This window comes from Orycteropus afer, unplaced genomic scaffold, assembly GCF_000298275.1.
Source record: "Orycteropus afer afer isolate SDZICR_OR568_19922 unplaced genomic scaffold, OryAfe1.0 scaffold00027, whole genome shotgun sequence".
In the NCBI taxonomy this organism is placed as follows: Eukaryota; Metazoa; Chordata; class Mammalia; order Tubulidentata; family Orycteropodidae; genus Orycteropus; species Orycteropus afer.
Window position 1 is genome coordinate 13,020,007 of NW_006921614.1, and position 24,249 is coordinate 13,044,255.

A 24,249-nucleotide genomic window follows, 5' to 3' on the forward strand; every position below is an offset into this window, starting at 1 on the left:
TGAGTTGGAAATGACTCGATAGCACCTAACAACAATAACAAAAAATTAAAAAGAAAGAAAGAGTTTTATAAAATTGGAAGAATTGAAGCTTGACTAACCATATTTAAGACCAGTTGGCCTGTGAAGAAGGAAGGTCAGGCATAGATGATACAATTTCTTTCAGCAGAGCACCACTAATTGGAATCACTGTCAGCTCTCCTGTGGTGGTTAAGGTTATATGTCAACTTGGCTGGGCCTGGTTTTGAGTGTTTGGCCAGCTGGTGGCAGTTATTCCCCATGATGAGACTGGCAATTTACTCCATAGTGGAATCTAGCATGAGCAGCTGAGTAGCTGCTTTAGGGATGTGGGCTGTTTCCAGTATGTAAGAAGCAGCTTTGACGAAGGTCTCTAGCTTTTTGGCATGCTTGAACTCTGCATGTAGCCAAGTTATTGTTCGACATCCTGCCATGTTGCCCTGCCAACCTTGGGACTTTTAATAGACTTGAATTAGTGGCCTACTATGTTGTTTGGTTACATTGAGACTGTGCCTTTTTACTTGCTGACCTTGGGTTTGTCAGCCTCAGCAGCCAACAGCTGCCTGAGTGAAGAAAAGCCTCTAGCTTCAGTGCCTCCAGCAAGAGGCAGAGCTGAAGCCCAAGGTCGAGAGGCTTTCAACCAGCCCCTAGAGCTGGCACTTTGAACTCGGACTTCTAGCCTCCAAAACTGTAAGAGAATAAACTCCTGTTTGTTCAAGCCATCCCATTTGTGGTATATTCCTCTCAGAGCAGCACTAGGTAATCATGATAGCAAAGTTTGTGTGTCAACTTGGCTGGGCCTGGTTGAATGGCTGGGCAGCTGGATGAAGTTATTCTCCATGGTGAGGTTGGTAATTAACTCCATGGTAGAATCTATTAGAGCAGTTGAGTAGTGCTTTAGGGATGTGGTCTGCTTCCAGTCTATAAGAAGCAACTTTGAGGAAGGTATCCAGCTGATGGCACACTTGAACCCTGCATGTAGCCGAGTTGCTGTTTAGCAGTCTGCCATGTTGCCCTGCCGATCTTGGGACTTTTAATGGACTTGAATTAGTATCCTGCCATGTGGGTTGGTAATATCCAGACTATTCCTTTTCACTTAACAATCTTGGGTTTGTCAGCCTCAGCAGCTAGCAACTGCCTGAGTGATGAGATGCCTCTAGTTTCAGTGGGCCAGCAGCAAGAGGCAGAGCTGAAGCCAAAGGTCAAGGGCTTTCACCCAGCCCCTAGAGCCCAGCACTTTGAACTCGAACATCTAGGCTCCAAAACTGTAAGAGAATAAACTCCGGTTTGTTAAAGGCATCTCACTTCTGGAATTTCTGTTAGAGTGGCACTAGGTAACCAAAATATCTCCTTTCAAAGTCCACTTTTTGCCAAGAAATATCACACTCTTCTCCCTTGTGTTCCTTTCTATAAAGCCTGTACCCTCATGGGGCCTCCCCTTCTCAGCTGTGGGTGCCAGGTAGGTAAAGCAATAATTCAATATATTACGTCCTCAGCAAATGTCCCTTCACACTCCCCTGGAGACCAGCTCCACCTTGGACTCCTGGTTTCCTCAGAGTTTGGGGAGAGGTAGGGGAGGCCCTCACCTAGAGTCTGCATCCTTCTTTCCTATCCCCATCTCCATCCTCGCCAGGGGGCACTGCTAATGAGGACATCCTGCTCACAAGAACAAGTTTGGTCCACTGCCTTGCCCTATCTCCTTGGGCCTCAGGGGAGCACACAGTCTAAGCCACACTGGCTGGGGAGAGGACCTAGGCTTCCAGGTAGGGTAGTCCTCAGTCCTTAAGACTTGAAGGGGAGTGTCCAGGGGGAGGGCACAGCCCCTCAGTACCTGGACCACAAGACAGAGGCCCAAAGGGAGACCTTCGGAAATGCAGGCTGCCCTGCCCTGGTGCCTGGGGTCAGGGTAGCACTGCCTCAATAAGCTCCACAGGGCCATTACCTGGGGCAGTAAACTTCATCTCTGGGCTCCCTTCCCCAAGTGTGTATAAGAATGCATTTATGCACACCCACACAGGCACACTGCTGCCTCAGGGCTTTAAGAGTTGTCACAAAGCAGAAGTCAGGCCTACAAAGTGGGCTTAGCTTCCTTGAAACAATGTTAATGACTATAATAATGATTAAGCACTTTAAGGAGGTCTTTTACAGCAGATTTACCCAGTGCAATACCTCATTGATTTCTTGACTGCTGCTTCCATGGGCATTGATTATGGATCCAAGTAAAATGAAATCCTTGATAACTTCAATGGTTTCTCCATTTATCATGATGTTGCTTATTGGTCTGTTGTTGATAGGTGCCACTGAATCAGCTCTGACTCATAGTGACCCTATGTACAACAGAATGAAACACTGCCCGGTCCTGCACCAGCTTCACAGCCCTTGCTATACCTGAGCCCCTCATTGCAGCCACTGTGTCAATCCATCTCATTGAGGGCCTTCCCCTTTTTTGCTGACCCTCCACTTTAAAAAACATAATATCCTTCTCCAGGGAATGGTCCCTTCTTACCACATGACCAAAGTAGATGAGATGAAGTCTGGCCATTCTTGCTTCCAAGGAGCATTCAAGCTGAACTTCTTCCAGGACAAATTTGTTTGCTCTTCTGGCAGTCCATGGCACTTTCAGTATTCTTCACCAACACCACAACTCAAAAGTATCAACACTTCTTCGGTCTTCCTTATTCATTGTTCAGCTTTCACATGCATATGAGGTGACTGAAAATACCATGGCTTGGGTTAGATGCACTTTAGTCTTCAGAGAGAGACATCTTTGCACTTCAGCACTTTAAAGAGGTCTTTTGCAGCAGATTTTCCCAGTGCAATATGTTGTCTGATGTCTTGACTGCTGCTTCCATTGGTGTTGATTATGGAACCAAGTAATATAAAGTCTTTGACAATTTCAATCTTTTCTCTATTTATTGTGATGCTGCTTAGTGGTCCAGTTGTGGGGATTTTCGCTTTCTTTATGTTGAGGTGTAATCTTTTATCTTCATCAATAAGTGCTTCCTCCAATCCTGATGCCATGTTCTTCTTCATATAGTCCACTTCTTGGATTATTTGCTTACAGATTGAATAAGTATGGTGAAAAGATACAACCCTGACACACTCCCTTCTTGATTTTAAACCATGCAATATCTCCTTGTTTAGTCTGAATGACAGCCTCCTGGTCTAGTACAGGTTCTTCATGAGCACAATTAAGTGTTCTTGAGTTCCCATTCTTTTCAATGTTATCCAGAATTTATCATGATCCACACAATTGAATGCTTCTGCATAGTCAAATAGTGCTTCAAGTCATTTTCACTTTCAGTAAGCAAGGTTGTTGATGAATCTTCCTCCAATCCTGATGTTGTACTGTTCTTCACATCAAATTATGTGCTCTACCATACAGACTAAAAAAGTATCATGAAAAGATACAACCCTAATATGCAACTTTCCTGATTTTAAAAACACTTCATATTTACCTTCTTGTTGTGTTTGAAAGACTGCCTCTTGGTCTATGTTCAGGTTCCTCATGAACACAATTAAATGTTCTGGAATTCTCATTCTTCACAATATTATCCATGATTTGTTATGACCCACACAAATACCTTTGCATAATAATTTTAAAAAGAAAGAAACAGGTAAACATGTTTCTAGTATTCTCTGCTTTCAGCCAAGATACATCTGACATCGTCAATGATATCACTCATTCCATGTCCTCTTCCGAATCTGACTTGAATTTCAGGCTGTTCCCTGTCATGTTCTGTGGCAACTATTTTTAAATTATCATCAGCAAAATTTTTCTTGAGTGCTGTACAATTTGGATTTCTTCCTTCAATACCATCAGTTTGGGATCACATGATACTTTCTGAAGTGGCTGAATGTTGATCAACTGTTCTTGGTACAGTGATTCAGTGTATTCCTTCTGCCTTTTTTTGGATGATTCTTGCATCTTCCAATATTTTGCCTGTGGAATTCTTCACTATTGCAACTTGAGATTTGAATTTTTCTCAGCTTGAGAAATGCTGAACATGTTTTTTCTTTGTGTTTTCTAATTCTAGGCCTTTGCACATTTCATTATAACACTTTGTTTTCTTGAGCCACTTTTTAAAATCTTCTGATCAGTTATTTTATTTCAGCACTGCTTCCATTTGCTATATCTGCTCTACTACATTCAAGGGCAAGTTTCAAAGTCTCTTCTGACATCCATTTTGGTCTTCACAAGGGGGAAGGAGGATCAAGGTCAACAGCCTGAGGCTTCCAGTGAGGTAGAGGTCAGACATCCCCTACCTTTCAACCTTTTTACCAATCCTGACACCAACTGTCCCTCCCATGGTGCTCTCTACTTACTCTGCTGGATTTGATTATTTGTTGCAGTGGCCACACATGATTATGAGGTCTATTAAGGAGGTAATAGGTTACAATTCAGGACCAGAACTGTTTCAGATGCAGTTCTTCAATCAGGATAGCCTCTTCTCAACCATGGCCACAGGCAGGTCTCTCTCTAGCCCTTGGCATTTTTGCCCCTCAAGCTGGCCTCTGCCCTACTTGGGCAAGTGTTACACAACTCTTTTAGCTCTGCCCATAAGAGCATAGACACACACCTCACACCACCAGTAAGCCTCAGCCCAAAGGCTCCCAGCTCGAGCTCTGTGGATCAGCAAACCTTACCTGAAGGCACTCAGTTTTCTTGCTCCATAGGCCAGGAAACCTACCATCTATCTCCCACCAGTCTCCTGGGTCTGCTGCCTCTGTTGCTGCTGTTTCTCTGCCACCACTTCTATGCTGCCACTTCTTGACATCTCTCCAGTGTGACAACTTTCTGTCTCCTAGGTTGAGGTCATTCCCAGTGCAGGGACCCTGGATCCAAAGGATGCCTTCCAGTACCATCTCTTCTTCTTAGTTTCCCTCTTGCACCTCTGGGATGGCTCATTTTAAGCCTAGTAGGATAGCAAAACTGACCAATCCCTACATTAAGGTCTCATATACTTTATTTGGGAGCTCTGGTAGCATAGTGGCTAAGGCACTTGACTGCTAACCAGAAGGCTGGCGGTTCAAATCCACCAGCCACTCCTCAGAAGGAAGATGGGGCAATCTACTTCCGTAGTGATACTGCCTTGGAAGCCCAAGGAGGGGTCGCTATGAGTTGGGTCCGACTCGACGGCACATAACAACAACAATACTTTATTTGCATGGGCTCACTCTCCCTAACCACCACTCGTCTGTTAGTTTGTCATACTGTAGTACCTTACATGTTGCTATGAGGCTGGAGACTAAGTCACTGGTATTTCAAACCAGCAGAGTCACCCACGGTGGACAGATTTCAGCAGAGCTTCCAGAGTAAGACAAACTGGGAAAAAGGAAGAGGCCATCTACTTCTCAAAGAATTGGCCAGTCGACTTCTGGTAAGATGGAGGAATAGGCAGACAAGTGACACAGACCTTCTTCAACAAATAAAAGAAAAAACAATTGACAGAGATACAGAAGATAATCCTGGAGCCCTGAGATTTGAAAGGAGCTATACAGAAGTGGATTAGGCACCAACTAGGAGAAAAACCTGATCGAAAACAGTAAGTACAGAGATGGTTGGAACTGCGGACTGTCAGCTAAAAAGAGGGAAAAGACTGTGTTGTTACAGAACTTCTAGATGGTACAGAAGAGAAGACAATTACAAGATAGAATGGACTGTTCTAAACTTGGGAAGAAAACTACAAATCACAGGGTAACCTCAAAGAAAAATGATAAACCTTCACATCAAAACAAAAAAGATGACCAGCATAAGTATTCAGCAAATACTAAAACAATAGCAATGGAGGAAGTGATGACACAATTCATAAACAAAATGAGCTCAGCATAGAAAATTATATGGAACAAAGAAATTGACACTATGAAAAAGCATATGACAAAAATGACAGCAACAAATTCGTATTTGCCAATAATTACGTATCTGGCAAGGGACTTATCTTTCTAAGATTTATAGAAAACTCCAATGCGTCAACACCAAAGGAATAAATAATCCAATTGAAAAATGGGCAGAAGACATGAATAGACACTTCACTAAGTAGGATACTCAGGTGGACAGCTAATACATGAAGAAAGGCTCACAATCACTGGCCATCAGAGAGATGCAAATCAAAACAACGAGATAGCATCTTACCCCAGCACTGATGGCAAGTTTCAATGAGACAGAAAATAACAAATGCTGGTGGGGACGTGGAGAGGTTGGGGTTCTCATACACTGCTGGTGGGACTGGGAAGTGATACAACCACTGTGGAAAGCAATATCGTGGTTCCTTAGAAAGCTAAAATTGGAAATACCATTTGACCCAGCAATCCCATTGCTAGGTACATATCCTAGAAAGGTGAGAGCCAGGACAGGAACAGAGATATGCACATTCATGTTCATCACAGCACTATTCACAAAAGCAAAAAGATGGAAACAACCTACGTGCCCATCAGCAGAAAAGTGAATGAACAACCCATGGTACGTACACATAAAAGAATGTTATGCAGCATTAAAGAATAATGTAGAGCTTGCAAAACACTACATGGATGAACTTGGAGGACATTATGCTAAGTGAAATGTCAATCACAGAATGACAAATACAGTACTAGTTCATTGTTGTGGGGGGTCAAGGAAAGGTTTCTATATGGAGGGAAACTTTGTTGGTTGCCAGGGGTGGGAGGAGAGGGGAGGAACACTGAAAAAAAAAAAAGAAAGCATTGACCCATGTCACTTTAGTTTTGTGTATTTTACTGTGCATAAATTATATTTCAATAAAATGAATTTTAAAAAAATATTTGGCCAGTGAAAACTGTATGAACAGCAGTGAAACACTGTCTGATATACTATAGTGCACAACTGTGCAGTGTTTTGTTCTGTTGTACATATGGTTGCTATTAGTCAGAGCTGACTCAGTGGCATCCAACAACAAAAACAATTCCCCACAAGGTGCCATGCATCTCATTTGTAACATTAGCAAGCTATCTAATCCACTTTTGGAGTCATAAGCACCTCACACTTGCATAGTCCTACCCAATCATTTGATGGGAGTTATAAAGACTATGGCTAGAAAGAGCCATATTAAATAATTATTCACTGCACCACTATTCCAAAAGCTTTACTCCATCTACATCCTTAAGATCAACTCTGCTTTGAGGAGGCATCTCTTCCCTAGATGTATTTTGAGTGCCTTCCAACCTGAGGGGCTCATCTTCTAGCACTGTATCAGATAATGTTCCAATGTTATTTATAAGGTTTTCACTGGACAACTTTTATAGAAGTAGATCACTAGGTCCTTCTTCCTAATCTGTCTTAGTCTGGAAGCTCTGCTGAATTGTGTCCACCATGGGTGACCCTGCTGGTATTTGCAATACTGGTGGCATAGCTTCTAGTTGCTTCAAAACAACATGCAAGTGTTAAAAAGCAAAGATGTCACTTGGAGGACTAAAGCATGCCTGACCCAAGACACACTATTTTCAGTTGCCTCATATGCATGTGAAAGGAGGACAATGAGTAAGGAAGACTGAAGAAGAATTGATTATTTTGAATTGTGGTGTTGGTGAAGAATACTGAATATACCATGAACTACAGAAAGAACAAACAAACCTATTACAAACCAGTACAGCCAGAATGCTCTGTAGACAGGAGGCTGGCAAAACTTAGTCTTACACACTTTGGACATGTTATCAGGAGGGATTAGTCCTGCAGAAGGACACTATGCTTGGGAAAGCAGAGGGTCAACAAAAAAGAGGAAGACTCTCAATAAGATAGATTGACACAATGGCTGCAACAATGGGCTCACATAATGATTGTGAGGATGGTGCAGGACTGGGCAGTGTTTCATTCTGTTGTACACTGGGTTGTTGTAAGTCAGAATCAACATGTTGGTACCTAACAATTTAAAAAAAAATAAATTCACTGCCATCGAGCCGAATCCGCCTTGTAGTGACCCCTCCTTGGGTTTCCGAGGTGGTATCTCTCTAAAAGTAGATTGCTCAGTCTCCCTTCTGAGGAGTGGCTGGTGGGTTTGAACCTCCAGCCTTCTGGTTAGCAATCAAATACCTTATGCACTACACCCCCAGAATTCCCACCTAATAATAACAACGTGATTATAATACGTTTTTCTCTGTGGGCCAAGATTTTGAGTACAACTAAGTAAAGCAAAAAAAAGTAAAATGCTTAATTTTCTATACACAGGTGGGGTAAAAATGGTGACTTTCAGGCTTTCACAAAGTCTCACTTTTACAGGTGGGGGAGCTACATGTGTGGGGGAGTACAATGGTCCTCCTCCATAGATTCAGATGTGGTCAACTTACCTGTAAGGGCCATAGGAAGTAACGGAAATCTCCACTGACTCCAGACTTTGTGTACATCTCAGCCGTGCCCCCTGTGGTTAGCGAGAGGAGTGCCAACTTACCCTGGAGAAGAAAGGACAGTGTGTGTGAACTCAGGAACAGCAGGTACATACTACTGCTCAAAGGGCTTACAATGACCAAGAAGGACATCTGAAGCTCATTCCCTCCAAGGACAAAGATGTAACATCTCATGTCTCTCAGGCTGGTAGCTACATCCCAACCGGAGGTCCCAGAGTGGCTGAGGGCAGTGGTCTGAGTGAAAGTGAATGTGTTCAGGCTTCTGGCAGGAACAAGGTTTCAAAGAAGCCATCTGTGAAATGTGTCCAGCCAAGGCACCAACCTTGCGGGGCTGCCACAAGCACTGAGTGGAGACTCATCCTTGAGGTACCACCTCATGATATAAGGACCTCGGATGTTCAGACTTTCCTTCTCCACACTTACTTTCTGAGGCCTTTTGAATTTTAAGCAATAATTTATTGGTAAAAACTTATTTTAGTAATATAGCCTTAGCTCCCAGTCATCGAGCATCTACCAGGCCTCCTGCAGCCCTCGCCCCACAGGGCAGAAATTCCATCACCTTGTTCTACCAAGTAAGAATCCAAAGCCCAGATAAAAGATTGTATGTATTCTGTGTTTGGCTCTTCATCATGGGGTACAACCTCTTCTGTGGAGCCAGAGTCTTACCCCACGTGAGGCCATCTCAACCCATCACAACACCCAGCCCCCAGCCCCTCTTGGAGGTACATGCATGGGCATGTCTATGTCTTCCACTACAGTAAAGGCTGCATGTCTTCAGAAACTACATAGTCTCCATCTTTACCTGGTGTGTGTGACTCTGCACATATTAGTATACAAAAACTAACTAGAAGTATAACCTGATTAGCCACCCAACACACACACACACACATACACTATCACTCACAAACAAGCTCACACACACTCATACATACCAAACACACTGACATGCACACGTACACACACGTATACCTCATAGCAATCCTGGTCCAGACCACATACCTTGAGGAAACCAGAGTCATAGAATCCAGGAATGTCAAAGGCGAACCCTTGGCACAGCACCCTGTCCATCCAGCCCTTCAGGATGGCTGGCACACTGAACCAGTACAGCGGGAACTGAAGCAGGACATAGGGAGAAGCAAATACTGTGACTGTTTCAGAATCTCCTCCTTTATTCTACCTGAAGATTTAGAACAAATCTCACTGTGTTGATCTTTCTCTTGGTGGTCATGGTGGGGCAGGTGGGCACATCCATGTGGGCAGCATGAGTTGGGAATATTTCTTTCCTTTCTCTCTGAGGCTCAGTGTGGGTGTAGTGATGGTGGGGTGGATAGTGGGCACAGGCTTCTGTGTTCTCAGTGACAGCTCCCAGACATTTGTCTCTGTGTAGGCATGGAGACAGTGGGAAGCCCTGCTGGATACTGGTATGGCAGCAGTCCCTGTGACTGAGCTAGTCAAGAGGGGTGGAATATCTGCTTGCCCCTGTCTTACAATCACACACACAATTTCACACCTGCTCAGCTCCACCATCTAGCTGCAATTTGGTGGGGCTGGTCCTTTCTGGGGGTGGTATCACATTCCTGGACAATTTGTGAACAAATACAAGGAAAGTAAGCAGTGAGGAACCAGGGAGAGGAAAGGAAAGAAGGTGTCCCTCCCAGTGATCAGAAGATTTCAGGCAGTAGTTGCTCTGGCCCCAATTGTCTGGACAAACACTGTGTAGAGAAGCAGTTCCTGAATGTCTGGGGTAGGCACTGGATGGGATGGAAAACAAAGGGATCTGCATGGCAGAGACATTCTGTGGGCCATTGGGGTAAAGGACAATCCTTCATGAATATGTACTGGAGGGTGAGCATTTTAAATGCATGATACTAAGGATACATAAGGACCTCTGGTGGTACAGTGGCTAAAGAATTTTGCTGCTAACCAAAAGGTCAGCAGTTCAAACCCACCAACTGTTCTGTGGGAGAAAGATGAGGCAGTCTGCTTCCGTAAAGATTTATAGCCTCGAAAATGCTATGGGGGCAGTTCTATTCTATCCTATAAGGATGTTATGAGTCAGAACAACTAGATGGCAGTGACTTTTTTTTTTTTTTTTGGTATTGGCTCTGTGGATCTCCTTATCCAACTAGAGAGAGATTATGTGTGCAAATGTGCTAAAATAGGTTGACTCTAATTCAATTTACACATCAGAGGGAACACAAACCTGAAATATCACTAGATTGGCTTCCTGAACCTTTTTCTGCTCATCCATTATATCTCTGGCCAGAGATCTCTTCTTGTAGGCGTCAAAGGCTTCCACACCATAGTTGAAGAACTCAGGATTAGAGCATGCACCTGGAGAAGAACAGGCCATGTGATCTTACCTCAGTGAGCATCTACACCAAACCCCCACGAGAGCTGTACATTACCTGGACCCTCAAAGCAACTCAATAGACATTCTTTGAGCTCCTGGTAGGTACTGGACCTTGGGGTTATGGAAACGGAGGTTTCCCAAAGTTCAAAGAGAGTCCAATGGGAGAACTAGATAAATGATTAATGTACAGAATGATTATCCACTTATGTTATGTTGTTATGTGCCGTCGAGTCAGACCTGACTCATAGTGACCCCTCCTTGGGTTTCCGAGGCAGTATCACTACGGAAGTAGATTGCCCCATCTTCCTTCCAAGGAGTGGCTGGTGGGTTTGATTATCCACTAGCTCAGTCTAATATTGTGACCAGATGTGCCTCACACCCAACAATGAAAATGCAGAGCTGCATGTAGTTTTGGTAGATTTAATAGGTCCAGCACTGCCCTGAGGAGGCTATGGCCAGCTCTCGTGAGTGGGAGAGGAAACATGCCCTAGAAAGAGTTTTGCAAGCCAGATCTTGAACTCTGGGTAGGAGTTCACTAGGCTTCCTGGGGCACTGGAGGGAAAAGGGGGACATTCAGGGCAAAGACAGGAAGGGGTGCAACCACCAGGCTCACAGGGAGGGAGCATACCTGTGGTATTGGGCTGAATGGCGGGAGGGCTCAAACTGAGACAAGCCTGCCAAGGAGTCTACACTTTTCCTGCACCTAGTATGCAGCCATGTGAGGGTCTTCAGCAAGAAAAATAACCAAGCTCTGAGAACTGGGTCAGGGAGGCTTACTATAGCAGCAGAGATTTGGGGAAATGCCTGGGGCAGGGCTCTGGTGGCCCAGGCATGAGTGAGGGTAAAATCAGGCAGCAGCAGTGGGGACTGAGAAGAGAGGTATTGATGGAACTGAATCTAAAGCATGGACTCCAGCAACTACCATAGAAAGAAAACTTTTGATTTGTCCTTTCATTGGGTTTGGTTGACCAAAATTATCTATTTTTAGAGAATTGATTAGTATTCATAAGTTGTTGCTGTTCATTGGGAGTCCCTGGGTGATATAAACAAGCTCAGCTGCTAACTGAAAAGTTCGGGGTTGTAGTCCACCCAGAGACACTTCAGGGGGTGCGGAAAAAAGGCCTGGCAATCTACTTCAAAGAATCAGTCACAGAAAACCCTATGGAGCAGTTTTAGTATTGCCATGTGTCAGATTCTACTTAACAGCAACCAGTTTGGCTGGTACCATTCACGGAGCAATTCCTACCTGTGGGGTGCTATGCAATGTACTCTCAATCTACCACTTCTGTGATCTTTACAACAATCAGTGAGATCAGGGTCACTCCCCATCAACAAATGAGGAAAACCAAGACCCAATGAAGGCTAAGTGATTTTTTTTCATGCCTCATGTGTTCTAAGTGGCAGAGATGACACAGAAGTTGGATTATCCCATGTTCAAGCTTTGAAAGACTGCACCACACTTCAGCCAGAGAGAAGCCAGAATGAGGATTTGGCCAGTAGTCTTTCGACAATTAACAATTTAGTGTTCTGGGCTTTCTCTTTTAATATCTGCATTTGATTTTCATTCAGAAAGTACATACTGAATGCAAGGAAGGTTCAGCATCAGAAAAACAATCAATGTAATCCATCACATAAGTAAAATAGAGGAAAAGAATCACATGATCATATCAATAGATGCAAAAAAGGCATCTGATAAGATTCAACACCCATTCCTGATTTGAAAAAAAAAAAAAAACTCTCAGAAAAAATACGAACACAAGAGAAATTCCTCAACACCATAAAGGACATATATGCAAAACCAAAGGCTAACATTATTCTCAATGGAGAAAGACTAAAACCCCTCCCCTTGCAAAAAGGAACCAGACAAGGATGCCCTCTATCACCACTTCTACTAAACATTGCATTGGAAGTCCTAGCCACGGCAATAAGGCAACAAAGGGAAATCAAAGGCATCCCAATTGGTGAGCAAGAAGTAACACTATCCCTATTTGCAGATGATATGATCCTATACATACAAAACCCAAAAGACTCAGCAAGAAAACTACTGGAACTTACTGAAAGATTTAGCACAGTGGCAGGATACAAGATCAACATACAAAAATCAGTGGGATTCCTCTACACCAGCAAAGAGGTCTCTGAAAAGGAAATAAGGAAATCAATACCATTTATAATAGCTACCAAAAAGATAAAATACTTGGGAATAAATCTTACCAGCAACAACAACAACAACAAAAAAACCTATACAAAGAAAACTGCAAAACACTACTTCAAGAAATTATAAAATACGTATGTAAATGGAAGAACATTCCATGAACACTGTAAAAATGTCAATATTACCCAAAGCAATCTATACATTCAATGCAATCCCGATCCAGATTCCATCAATTTTCTTTAAAGACATGGAAAAAGCAATCACTAATACTATATGAAAGGGAGCTCTGGTAGCATAGTGGCTAAAGTCACTTGCCTGCTAACCAGAAGGCTGGCAGTTCAAACCCACCAGCCACTCCTCGGACGGAAGATGGGGCAATCTACTTCCGTAGTGATACTGCCTTGGAAACCCAGGGAGGGGTCGCTATGAGTCGGGTCCGACTCGATGGCACATAACAACAACAACAACAATACTATATGAAAAGGAAAGAGACCTCAGATAAACAAAGCAATATTGAAGAGGAAGAACAAAGTAGGAGGTCTCATACTTCCAGATTGCAAAACCTACTATACAGTCACAGTAGTCAAAACAGCCTTGTACGGGTACAACAACAGACACAGACCAGTGGAATAGGACTGAGAACTCAGAAATAGATCCATGCACCTATGGTCAGCTGATCTTTGACAAAAGATTGAAATCCATTCAATGGGGAAGAGACAGTCTTTTTCAAAAATATTGCTGGCAAAAGTGGATATTCATTTGCAGAAAAATGAAACTAGAGCCATGCCTCACACCATACACAAAAACTAACTCTAGATGAATCAAGGACTTAAATGTGAAATCTAGCACTATAAACCCTTCAAAGAAAAAATAGGGGCAAACGTATGGGCCCTAATTTGTGCCATAAAAAGACTATCGATCTTAACCCAAGATGCACAAATAGCAGAAAGTAAACTAGACGACTGGGACCCTCTAAAAGGTAAATTCTTATGTGCATCAAAAGACTTCTCCAAAGCATAAAGAGAACCTACAGTTTGGGAAAAAATATTGGCAATGACATATCTAACAAGGAACTTATCTCTAAAATTTATAGAAAACTCCAACACTGTAACATAAAAAAGACAAGCAATCCAATAAAAAAAAAATTGACAGAAGACATGAATAGACACTTCACCAAAGAAGATATTCAAGAGGCCAACAAACACATGAAGAAATGCTCGCAATCATTAGAGAGATAAAAATCAAAACAATAAGATACCATCTCACCCCAGCACTAATAGCAAAGTTCAATAAGACAGAAAATAACAAATGCTGGCAAGGATGTGGAGAGATTGGGACTCTCATATGCTGCTGGTAGGATTATAAAATGGTACAACCACTATGGAAACTGCTGTGGTGATTCCTTAAAAAGTTGGAAATAGAAATACCATTTGATTCAGCAATCCCATTACTAGGAATACACCCTAAACAAATGAGAGCCAGGGCACAAATAGATATATGCATACCCATGTTCCTCACAGCACTATTCACAATAGCAAAGGGATGGAAACAATCTAAGTGCCCAACAATGGAGGAATGGATAACTAAACTGTGCCACATATACATAATGGAATACTACGCAACACTAAGGAATAATGTAGAATCTGCAAAACATCACATAACGTGGATGAACTTGGAGGACATTATGCTGAGTGAAGTACATCAATCACAGAAGGACAAATATTGTATTACTCCACTATTGTAAAAGGTCAAGGAAAGGTTTACATATGGAAGGAAATTTTCTTTGTTGGTTACTAGCTATGGGAGAGAAGGGGAGGGAAAATTGTTAGATTTTTTTTTAAAAAAAAAGCACATTCTGAGTGCCTTCTATGTATAAGGTCCTGTCTTTACACGAAACCCTAAGAGGGTAACTATTGTAGGTAAGAGGTTGTGTTTTATCAGTAAGGTTTTCAAACAGGATTTTAGTTTCCCACATTATGTGAAACCTATAGCAGATGTAATAACAACATAACAACAACATAGCAGACATAGTTTTGATACTTACTGGTGATTGGAATGGAAAAGTTGGAAACAATGAAGGATCAGTAGTTGTAAAATACAGCTTTGATGTCAGAAATGATGCCAGAGATCACATGATAATATTCTGCAAGACCAATGACTTATTCATTGAAATATGTTTTTTCAACAATACAGTGATGACTATACATGTGAATCTTGACAAATGGATTTCACAAGAGTCAAACTGACTACATCTGTGGAAACAGAAGTTCCGTATCATCAGTCAAAATAAAGCCAGGAGCCAAAAGTGAGACAGACTATGAATTACTCATATGCAAGTTCAAGTTGAAGCTGAAGAAAATTAAAATAAGTCCATGAGAGCCCAAATACAACCAGGAGTATATCCCACCTGAATTTAGAGACCATCTTAAGAAGAGATTTGACAGACTGGACACTAATTACTGAAGACCAGAAGATTTGTGGCATGACACTGAGAATATAATACAGGTAGAAAGTATATGTTGTGTTGTTATGTGACATCGAGTCAGACCCTACTCATACTGACCCCTCCTTGGGTTTCTGAGGCGGTATCACTACAGAAGTAGATTGCCTATGGTCACTAAAAAGACAGGAAAGAAGGAAAAGGCCAAAATGTATGTCAGAAGAGACTCAAAATTGCTCTTATGTGCAAAGTAAGTAGCTAAAGCAAACAAAAGAAATTATGAAGTAAAACAGCTGAATGGGAGATCTCAAAGGGCAACTTGAGAAGACAAAAGATTAAATGAAGTGTGCAACACCTGGAATTAGAAAACCAAGAGGGAAGAACACATTCAGCATTTCTCAAGCTGAAAGAACTGAAGAGAAATTTCAAGCCTCTAGTAGCTGGGCAAAAACAGAATGATCCAGGACACAACAAAAGAAGATGGAAGGAATACACAGAGGCACTGTGCCAAAAATTGTTGGGTAACATCCAGCCATTTCAGTAGGTAGCTATGTAGGACATAGAATTTATTTTGGCATTTTCTCTAGGGTTTCTGAAAATAGCCTGATCAATTAAGGTGCTTTTCATTTTCCAGATTAGCCATACAGGCCACCATACCTGAGGAACTAACTTCAGGAATGGATGATGCATTCATACATATTCAATGATCTGATCAATCCTAACTGCATTACAGCCCCAATCATACATATTCATTGAGATCCCAATGACTGAGAGACCCTGGGCCCTGAAGTTTCCTCTTTGGGGACTTCTGGATTAGTGAGAACATTCAGGAATAGGACAGCATGGCAAGTCCCTGGTGACAATGAAGGCATCATGCTGGGAACCCTCCCAGATCTTGTTTGAAATTGCTCTTTGCTTGTATCCTTGGATAATAAATGGGTAACTGTAAGTATAGATAATAGACTCTGTGAATTTTGTCACCTGTTATAATTAATGAACCAATAAGGGGCAATGAAATTCCTACTTAACATGGATAGCAAATTTAGAGTAGGGCTGCTCAGAGCCCTAACTCAAGATAAACCAGCTCTTGGTGGCTAAATGACAGCAAAAGGCTGCATGAGCAGTCACTGAAGAAGGAAAGAGTTCTTTTAGGTTGTGACCTAGCTTCAGAGGGGCTTAAAGAGGAATAGGGCTGGTCAGTTTGAAGTTCAAAAACAGCCTATGAACTGGCCCTCAGTGGGCCAGGTCAGTAATTCTGGGTGATTAGGGTAAGAGAGGAAGTGCCATAGAAGAAGTGGATGATGGAGAGGATCTTGGAGATGTGGGAAGGTGAAGACTGAATTCATTTCCAGGTGGCAACTGGATTCATGCTGATCCTTACTATACAATTAGTAATAAAAGTGGGATTAATTCATCTTGGCTCTTTAATAGTGCACTCAGTGACAGCAGCATTGCAGTAGCTTATGACCAAAAGACACTGGAACTGAAGGACAAGTTCAAGCTACATTGAAGGCAGTGGTGAAAACAAGGCTCCAGGAATTGGCAGAATACCAATTGAGATGGTTCGACAAACAGATGCAATACTGGAAGAGCTTATTTGTCTATGTGAAGAAATTTGGAAGACATCTAGCTACCAGGCCACGAGATGGACAGAGATACATATTCATGTCCATTCCAAAGAATGGTGATCAAATGGAATGTGAAAATTATCAAACAATATTATTAATATCATGTGCTAGCAAAACTTTGCTCGAGGTAATTAAAAAAATGGGTGCAGCCATGTATTGACAGGTAACTACCAGAATTTTAAACCATATTTAGAAGAGAACACAGAACGAGGGATATCATTGCTAATGTCAGATAGATTTTCACCAAAAGCAGAGAATACCAGAAAGATATTTATATGTGTTTTATTAACTACAAGAAAGCATTTGACTGTGTGGACTATAACAAATTATTAATAACATTATGAAGAATGGGAATTCCAAAACACTTACCTAGTAATTGTACGCATGTGGAATTTGTACATAGATCAAGAGGCAGTTTTTCAAACAGAACAAGGCATACTGCATGTTTTAAAATCAGAAAAGGTGTGTGGCAGGGTTATATCCTTTCATCTTACTTATTCAATCTGTATGCTGAGCAAATAATCTGAGAAACTGGACTATATAAAGAAGAAAGCAGGATTGGAAGCACTGGTTAAAGCTGTTGGTTCGAACTCACCAGTGGCTCCATGGGAGCAGGATGTGATAGTCAGCTCTTGTACAGATTATAGCCTTAGAAACCCTATGGGGTAGTTTTACTCTGTTGTTACAAGTTGGAATCTATTTGAAGGCAGTGGGTTTCGTTTTTCTTGGAGTATGCAGATGACATCACATGTCAAAATTGAACATGACTTGAATCACTTTTGGATGAATGTCAAAGACTACACCTTCTGTATGGATTACATCTGAATATAAAAAAAAATGAAAATGCTCACAACTGAGCCAATAAACTATCACAACAAATGGTGAAGAAATTATAGTTGTCAATAATTTCATTCTACTTGGATCCACAATTAACACCTATGGAAGCAGCAGTCAAGAAATCAAGTGACATATTATATTGGGCAAATCGGCTGGAAAGACTTCTTTAAAATCTTTAAAAAACAAAGTTGTCACTTTGATGACTAAGATCTGCTTGACCTAAGCCATGGTCCTTTCAATCACCTCATATGCATAGGAAAGCTAGACAACAGAAAAGGGAGAAGACCTGATGCATTTGAATTGTGGTACTGGCAAAGAGTACTGAATATACCATGGATTGCCAGAAGCACACGTTATGGATTAAATTGTGTCTCCCCAAAATTTGGTGTAAATCATAACTTCTATCCCTGTGTTTATAATCCCATTTGGGAATGGGTTGTCTTTGTCATGTTAATAAGGCAGAATTATGTAGGGTGTATTTTGAGTCAATCTCTTACAAATACAAAAAAGAACTTACTAGGACAAGTAAGAAAGCAGAGACCAGGAAAAGGAAATGGGGTAAGATAGATGCCAAGACACATGGAGATCTCAAAGGAACCAGGAAACAAGTTGAAGAGAGTAGGACCTTCCTGCAGAGCTGACAAAGAGAGAGCTTTCCCCTAGAGCCAGCACCCTGAATTCAGATTTCTAGCCTCCTAAACTGAGAAACCACCACTCGTCTGTCAGTTTGTCCTGGTGGCTTATGTGTTGCTTTGAAGCAATCTGAAATCGACAAACATGCAATCAAGATGTAGTGATAATTACTGGTAATTAAAAGCAATAGTTGGAAACAAAGAAAAAGCATTGGTAGTTGAAAAATAGGTCCTTGGTGAAAGAAAAGACTCCAGAGACTGCATGATAGAAGTTTGCAAGACTAATGACTTATTCACTACAAATACCTTTCTTCAACAACGCAGTAAGTAACTATAACGTGGACCTAGCCAGATGTACTACCAAACCAAAAACCAAACACACTGCCATCGAGTCGGATCCAACTCATAGCGACCCCTCCTTGGGTTTCCGAGGCACTATCACTATGGAAGCAGATTGGCAACCTTCCTTCCGAGGAGTGGCTGATGGGTTTGAACTGCCAGCCTTCTGGTTAGCAGTCAAATGCCTTAGGCACTATGCTACCAGAGCTCCTAGATGGACTACAGAGGATTCAAATTGACTATATCTTTGGAAAGAGGTGATGGGGAAGCGCAATAGCATCAGTCAGAACAAGGGCAGGAAGAGCTTACTGTGGAACAGGACATTAAATGCTCTTATGCAAGTTCAAGGTGAGCTGAAGAAAATCAAAACAAGTACAAAAAAAAAGGCCAGAAGAGCTAAGATATGGCCTTGATTATACCCCACCTGAATTTAGAGATGATCTAAGGAACAGATTTGACACATAGAACATTGATGATCGAAGACTAGACAAGTTGTGGGATAACATCAAGGACATCATACATAAAAAAGCAAAAGATAATAAAAACACAGGAAAGGAAGAGAATGTCACAATGAATGTCAGAAGAGACTGTGAAACTTGCTCTTGAATGGAATGTAGCTAAAAAAAATGGAAGAAATGGTGAAATAGAAGAGCTAAACAAAAGATTTCAAAGGGCAGCTTGAGAAGACAGAGTAAAGTACTAGGCTGAAATGTGCAAAGACTTGGAATTAGAAATCCAAACGGGAAGAACACCCTCAGTATTTCTCAAGCTGAAAGAACTGAAGAAAAAAAATTAAACTTTGAATTGCAACACAGAAGGATGCTATTTGCAAAATATGAATGATGCAGGAAGCATCAAAAGAAGATGGAAGGAATACACAGTCAGTCTACCAAAAAGAACTGGTCAATGTCCAACTGTTTCAGGAGGTAGCAGCATATAAGCAAGAACCAATGATACTGAAAGAAGTCCAAGCTGCCCTGAAGTAATTGGTGAAAATCCAGCCTCCAGGAATTGACAGAATACCCACTGAGATGTTGCAACAAATGGATGCAGCACTGGAGGTGCTTACTCGTTTATGCTAAGGAATTTGGAAGACAGCTACCTGGCCAACTGACTGAAAGAGATTGGTATTTGTGCCCATTCCAAACAAAGGGGATCCAACAGAAAGTAGAAATTATTAAACAATATAATTAATATCACGTGCAAGTAAAATTTTGCTTAAGACAACTGAAAAATGATTGCAGCAGTACACAGATAGGGAACTGCTAAAACTTCAAGCAAGTTTCAAAGACAGCATGGAATGCTGATATCACTGCTGATGTCAGACGGATCTTGGCTGGAAGCAGGAAATACTGGAAGGATTTTTCCTGTATTTTACTGACAAAGGCATTCGATTGTGTGAATCATAACAAATTATAGATAACATTGTGAAGAATCATAACAAATTATAGATAACATTGTGAAGGATGAGAATTCCAGAACACTTAATTGCATTCATGAGGAATCTGTGCATAGACCAAGAGATAGTCCTTTGAACAGAATGAGGGAATACTAAATGGTTCAAAATCAGAAAAAGGTGTGTGTAAGGGTTGTGTCCTTTCACCACACTTATTCAATTTGTGCCTAAGGCATTTGACTGCTAACCAGAAGGCTGGTGGTTCAAACCCACCAGCCACTCCTCAGAAAGAAGGTTGGGCAATCTATTTCCATAGTGATACCACCTTGGAAACCCCAGGAGAGGTCGCTATGAGTCAGATCCGACTCGATTGCAGTGCACTTGTTTTTTGGGTTTATTCAATTGGTATGCTGAATAAATAATCTAAGAAGCTGGAATATATGAAGAAGAACATGGCATCAGGATTGAAGGAAGGCTCATTAATAACCTGAGAACTACAGATGGCACAACCCTACTTGCTGAAAGTGATTAAGACTTGAAGCACGTACTGAAGAAGACCAAAGATTATAGCCATCAGTATGGATTACACCTCAACACAAACAAAACAAAAATCCTCACAACTGGACCAATAAGCAACATTATGATAAATAGAGAAAAGACAGAAGTTGTTAAGGATTTCATTTTACTTGGATCCACAATCAATGCCCATCGAAGCAGCAATCAAATCAAACAACTTATTGCACTGGGCAAATCTGCTGCAAAAGACATGTTTAGCATGTTTAAGAGCAAAGATATCACTTTGAAAACTAAGGTGCACAGGACCCAAGCCATGGTATTTTCAATAGCCTTATATGCATGTGAGGGCTGGACAGTGAATAAGGAAAACTGCAGAAGAAGCAATGCATTTGAATTGTGATGCTGGCGAAGAATACTGAATGTCCAATGGACTGCTGGAGGAATGAACCAATATGTCTTGGAAGAAAGTGCAGCCAGAATGCTCCTTAGAAGCAAGAACGGCCAGACTTCATCTTCCGTATTTTGGTCATGTTTTCAGAAGGGGTCTTCCCTGGGGAAGGATATTATGCTGGGTAAAATGGTGAGTCAGTAAAAAGGAGAAGACTCTCAATGAAATGGAGTGACACAGCGGCTGTGAGGAGAGGCTCAATGATTGTGAGGTTGGCACAGGACCAGGCAGTGTTTTGTTCTGTTGTACATAGGGTCGCTATGAGTAGAAACCAACTTGACAGCAGTTAACAACAGCAACGGTCCAGTTCAGGAAGATGTCCAAATTCACAAAGTGACAAAGAGGAAAAATACATTTTTGCACAGTTAGAGCAGTAACTAAAAGTTACAAAATCATAAATGGCTAAAAGACAACTAGGGGAGACAAATGTGAGATATCTAAAAGGGGGATTTAGCAGGGATAGGTGGATAACATATAAGTGTGATTACACGATTGGTTAAGGGTACACCAAAAAACCAAACCCACTGCAGCTGAGTTGATTCAGATTCACAGCAACCCCCATTTGGTTTCTATTGTAAAGTAAATCTTTACGGAAACAGATTGCCCAATCTTCCTTCTGCAGAGTGGCTGGTGGGTTTGAACCACCAACCTTCTGGTTAGCAGTCAAATGCCTTAGGCACTGTGCCACCAGAGGTCCTTAGGTTAAGGGTATAAGCCCTTTAATTTATTACACTATGGTCACAGACAGAGGCAGAACAGGTTTGCTTTTTTTTTTTCCTGGTAACCTATTTAGTAAAATTTCTTCCTCCATCTTATCTATGTTTGGAGGTATTGCTGAGCTATGGCATCCTGAATAGACTGTAATATCCTGTGCCTGCCAGACTTCAGAGAAAAGGAACGTCTCCTTTATAGTATATAGTCACCATCAAGATTAGGTCACAATCTGCTGTTAGAAAACGTAGACTTAAAATTCAACATGGATTCTAGACTCATGTCAAGACTTTAAAATGGAGTTAGGCTCTGCTTTTCGACCATTCTATTTACACATACCAAGTGCTTTTGATTTTAGACTCCCCCACACATATACATTAAAAAAAAAAAATTACAAACAGCTTGTGTTACTTTACTCACTTAAAAAATAGTGCCTCCTGTTATTCTCCATTTTCTGAGCTCTTGCTCTATTATAAGACAAAATGCTTGACTGATTTATTAAAAAGGAAGAAAGAGCATTCCCATGAAAGACAAGGATTCTGCAATCATCACGAGTACTGAATATTATATCTGGAGATCTAGTTAACATAATTACACAATGGAAAGAAATGAGTGACATAGTTACAATTTACAGATGATTTGCATCTGGAAAGATGCAAAGAATCTGCTAGAATCTATTAAAAATGAAACAAAAATTAGCTATGTGGCTGAATAAAACATGCACAGAGACAAACAGAGAAATTAATCATCTTCACATACAGAAACAACAATTAATAAGGATTATGCAAGATCTGAATGAAGAAAATTGGAAAATAATTTTAGGATGGCGTGGTACAAAGACCTCCAATGTAGCCACTGTCTCTGGTTCCTGAAAATAGCACTTGGAATTCTTAAGCAATCAAAGAGCCTTTGTTTTTCTAAAACAGCCAGGCAAGACATAAAAATGTGCAAATGTAGTGAGAGCCCCAAAGACCACACCTGGCAAATAACTTCAAGAAGAGAAGGAGAAATGATTCAATCAATCACGTATATTCATTATCTCAATAGATGATGCATATACAATATGGCACCATTCATTACTATACATTGAAGCCACAATAATGCATATACATTATTATAAGAGGCCCTGAGAGAGTGGCATATCTCTAGGTACAAAAGAAGTCTTGTGCTAGACATCTCCCAAACCTCATCTGCTGTGTCTCTTTGCTTGTCTCCTTTCTGCTTATAATAAATGGGTAATTATAAGTAATAGTCTCCATGAATTTTGTGAGCCAGTCTAGGGAATTAATGAATTCACAAGGGCAATGAGAACTAGCAGAGGCTGGCACCTGTTTATTTAGCAGTACATCTGAAGGATAGATTCCTTCTAACCTATTGACCTACCCCTTAGGGTAGGGTGGTGGCTTGGTGCTCTGAAAGGCAGGGAGTTGTGCTGAATCCTGAGTCTACCACAGGAATAGGCTCAGGATATTTGACCTGACCTCAGGTGGCCAGGCATAAAGTCTAACTCTGGGTTAGAGTCAGAGAGAGGAGTGCCATGAAAGTGGCTCATGATGATCATGGAAATGTGCGAAGGTAAAGCCTGGATTCATTTTCCAGGTAGGTATCTGGTTCATGCTGATCCTTGCCACACTGTTAGTGATAAAGGTGGGGTTTGCTCACTTGGCTACTTGAGCAAAACAGGGTGGTAAAATAAGACTTAAACAAATGAAAAATCACACCTGTAAAGGAGGAATTCATAAAGCCTTTTTGACCAAAGCTAAATGACTGACTTTCATTCTTGCTGAATTAAACTGTTTTGTATGCATCTGTCAGCCTGGGGAAATGTCTCTTCAGCTGAAAAGTCAATTTCCATCTACAAGCTTCTGTTAGCTGTCTGTGTTCATTACTGGAAGCCATAAAACTAAAAGGTAATCTCTATATATAGTGAAGCCAGGATGCAAATGAAATACACTCTAAGGAAAGGGATCTTGACACAGGTATATTTTGTATAAAGTGGATTAATGAACAATTTCTTTATAACAAAAATGTGATCAAGAAAACTGCTTCAAAGGGTTTCAAACCAAAACCAAACTCACTGCTGTCAAGTCAGATCCAACTCATAGTGACCCCTCCTTGGGTTTCCGAAGCAGTATCACTATGGAAGTAGACTGCCCAGTCTTCCTTCCAAGGAGTGGCTGGTGGGTTTGAACTGCCAGCCTTCTGGTTAGCAATCAAATACCTTAGGCACTATGCCACAAGAGCTCCTCAAAAGGTTTAGAGCCAGCCTTATCTAAAGTTTCCCAGGCCCCTTAAAAGTGTTTAACAAGTTATGTCAGGGAAATGAGATCGTGACACCAAGAGTTTTCACCCACTCCTGAGACATCTGATTAAAGTTGTATAAATCTCTATCAGTAATTTTTTTTTTCCTTCTCTTTTTTTTTTTTTTTT

General features: G+C 41.3%; 1 protein-coding gene across 1 annotated transcript in view; it reads right to left on the reverse strand.

The window, feature by feature from the left end:
• The window catches only part of LOC103192414 (ribosyldihydronicotinamide dehydrogenase [quinone]), a 37,010-nt gene that overhangs the window by 4,879 nt on the left and 7,882 nt on the right, over nucleotides 1-24,249 (reverse strand). Inside the window, exons 3-5 of the mRNA XM_007935390.1 lie at nucleotides 10,571-10,701; nucleotides 9,367-9,480; nucleotides 8,311-8,412 (exon numbers count right to left, since the gene is read on the reverse strand). Of these exons, the coding sequence (XP_007933581.1) occupies nucleotides 8,311-8,412; nucleotides 9,367-9,480; nucleotides 10,571-10,701 (347 nt within the window). The remainder of the gene's footprint in view (nucleotides 1-8,310; nucleotides 8,413-9,366; nucleotides 9,481-10,570; nucleotides 10,702-24,249) is intronic.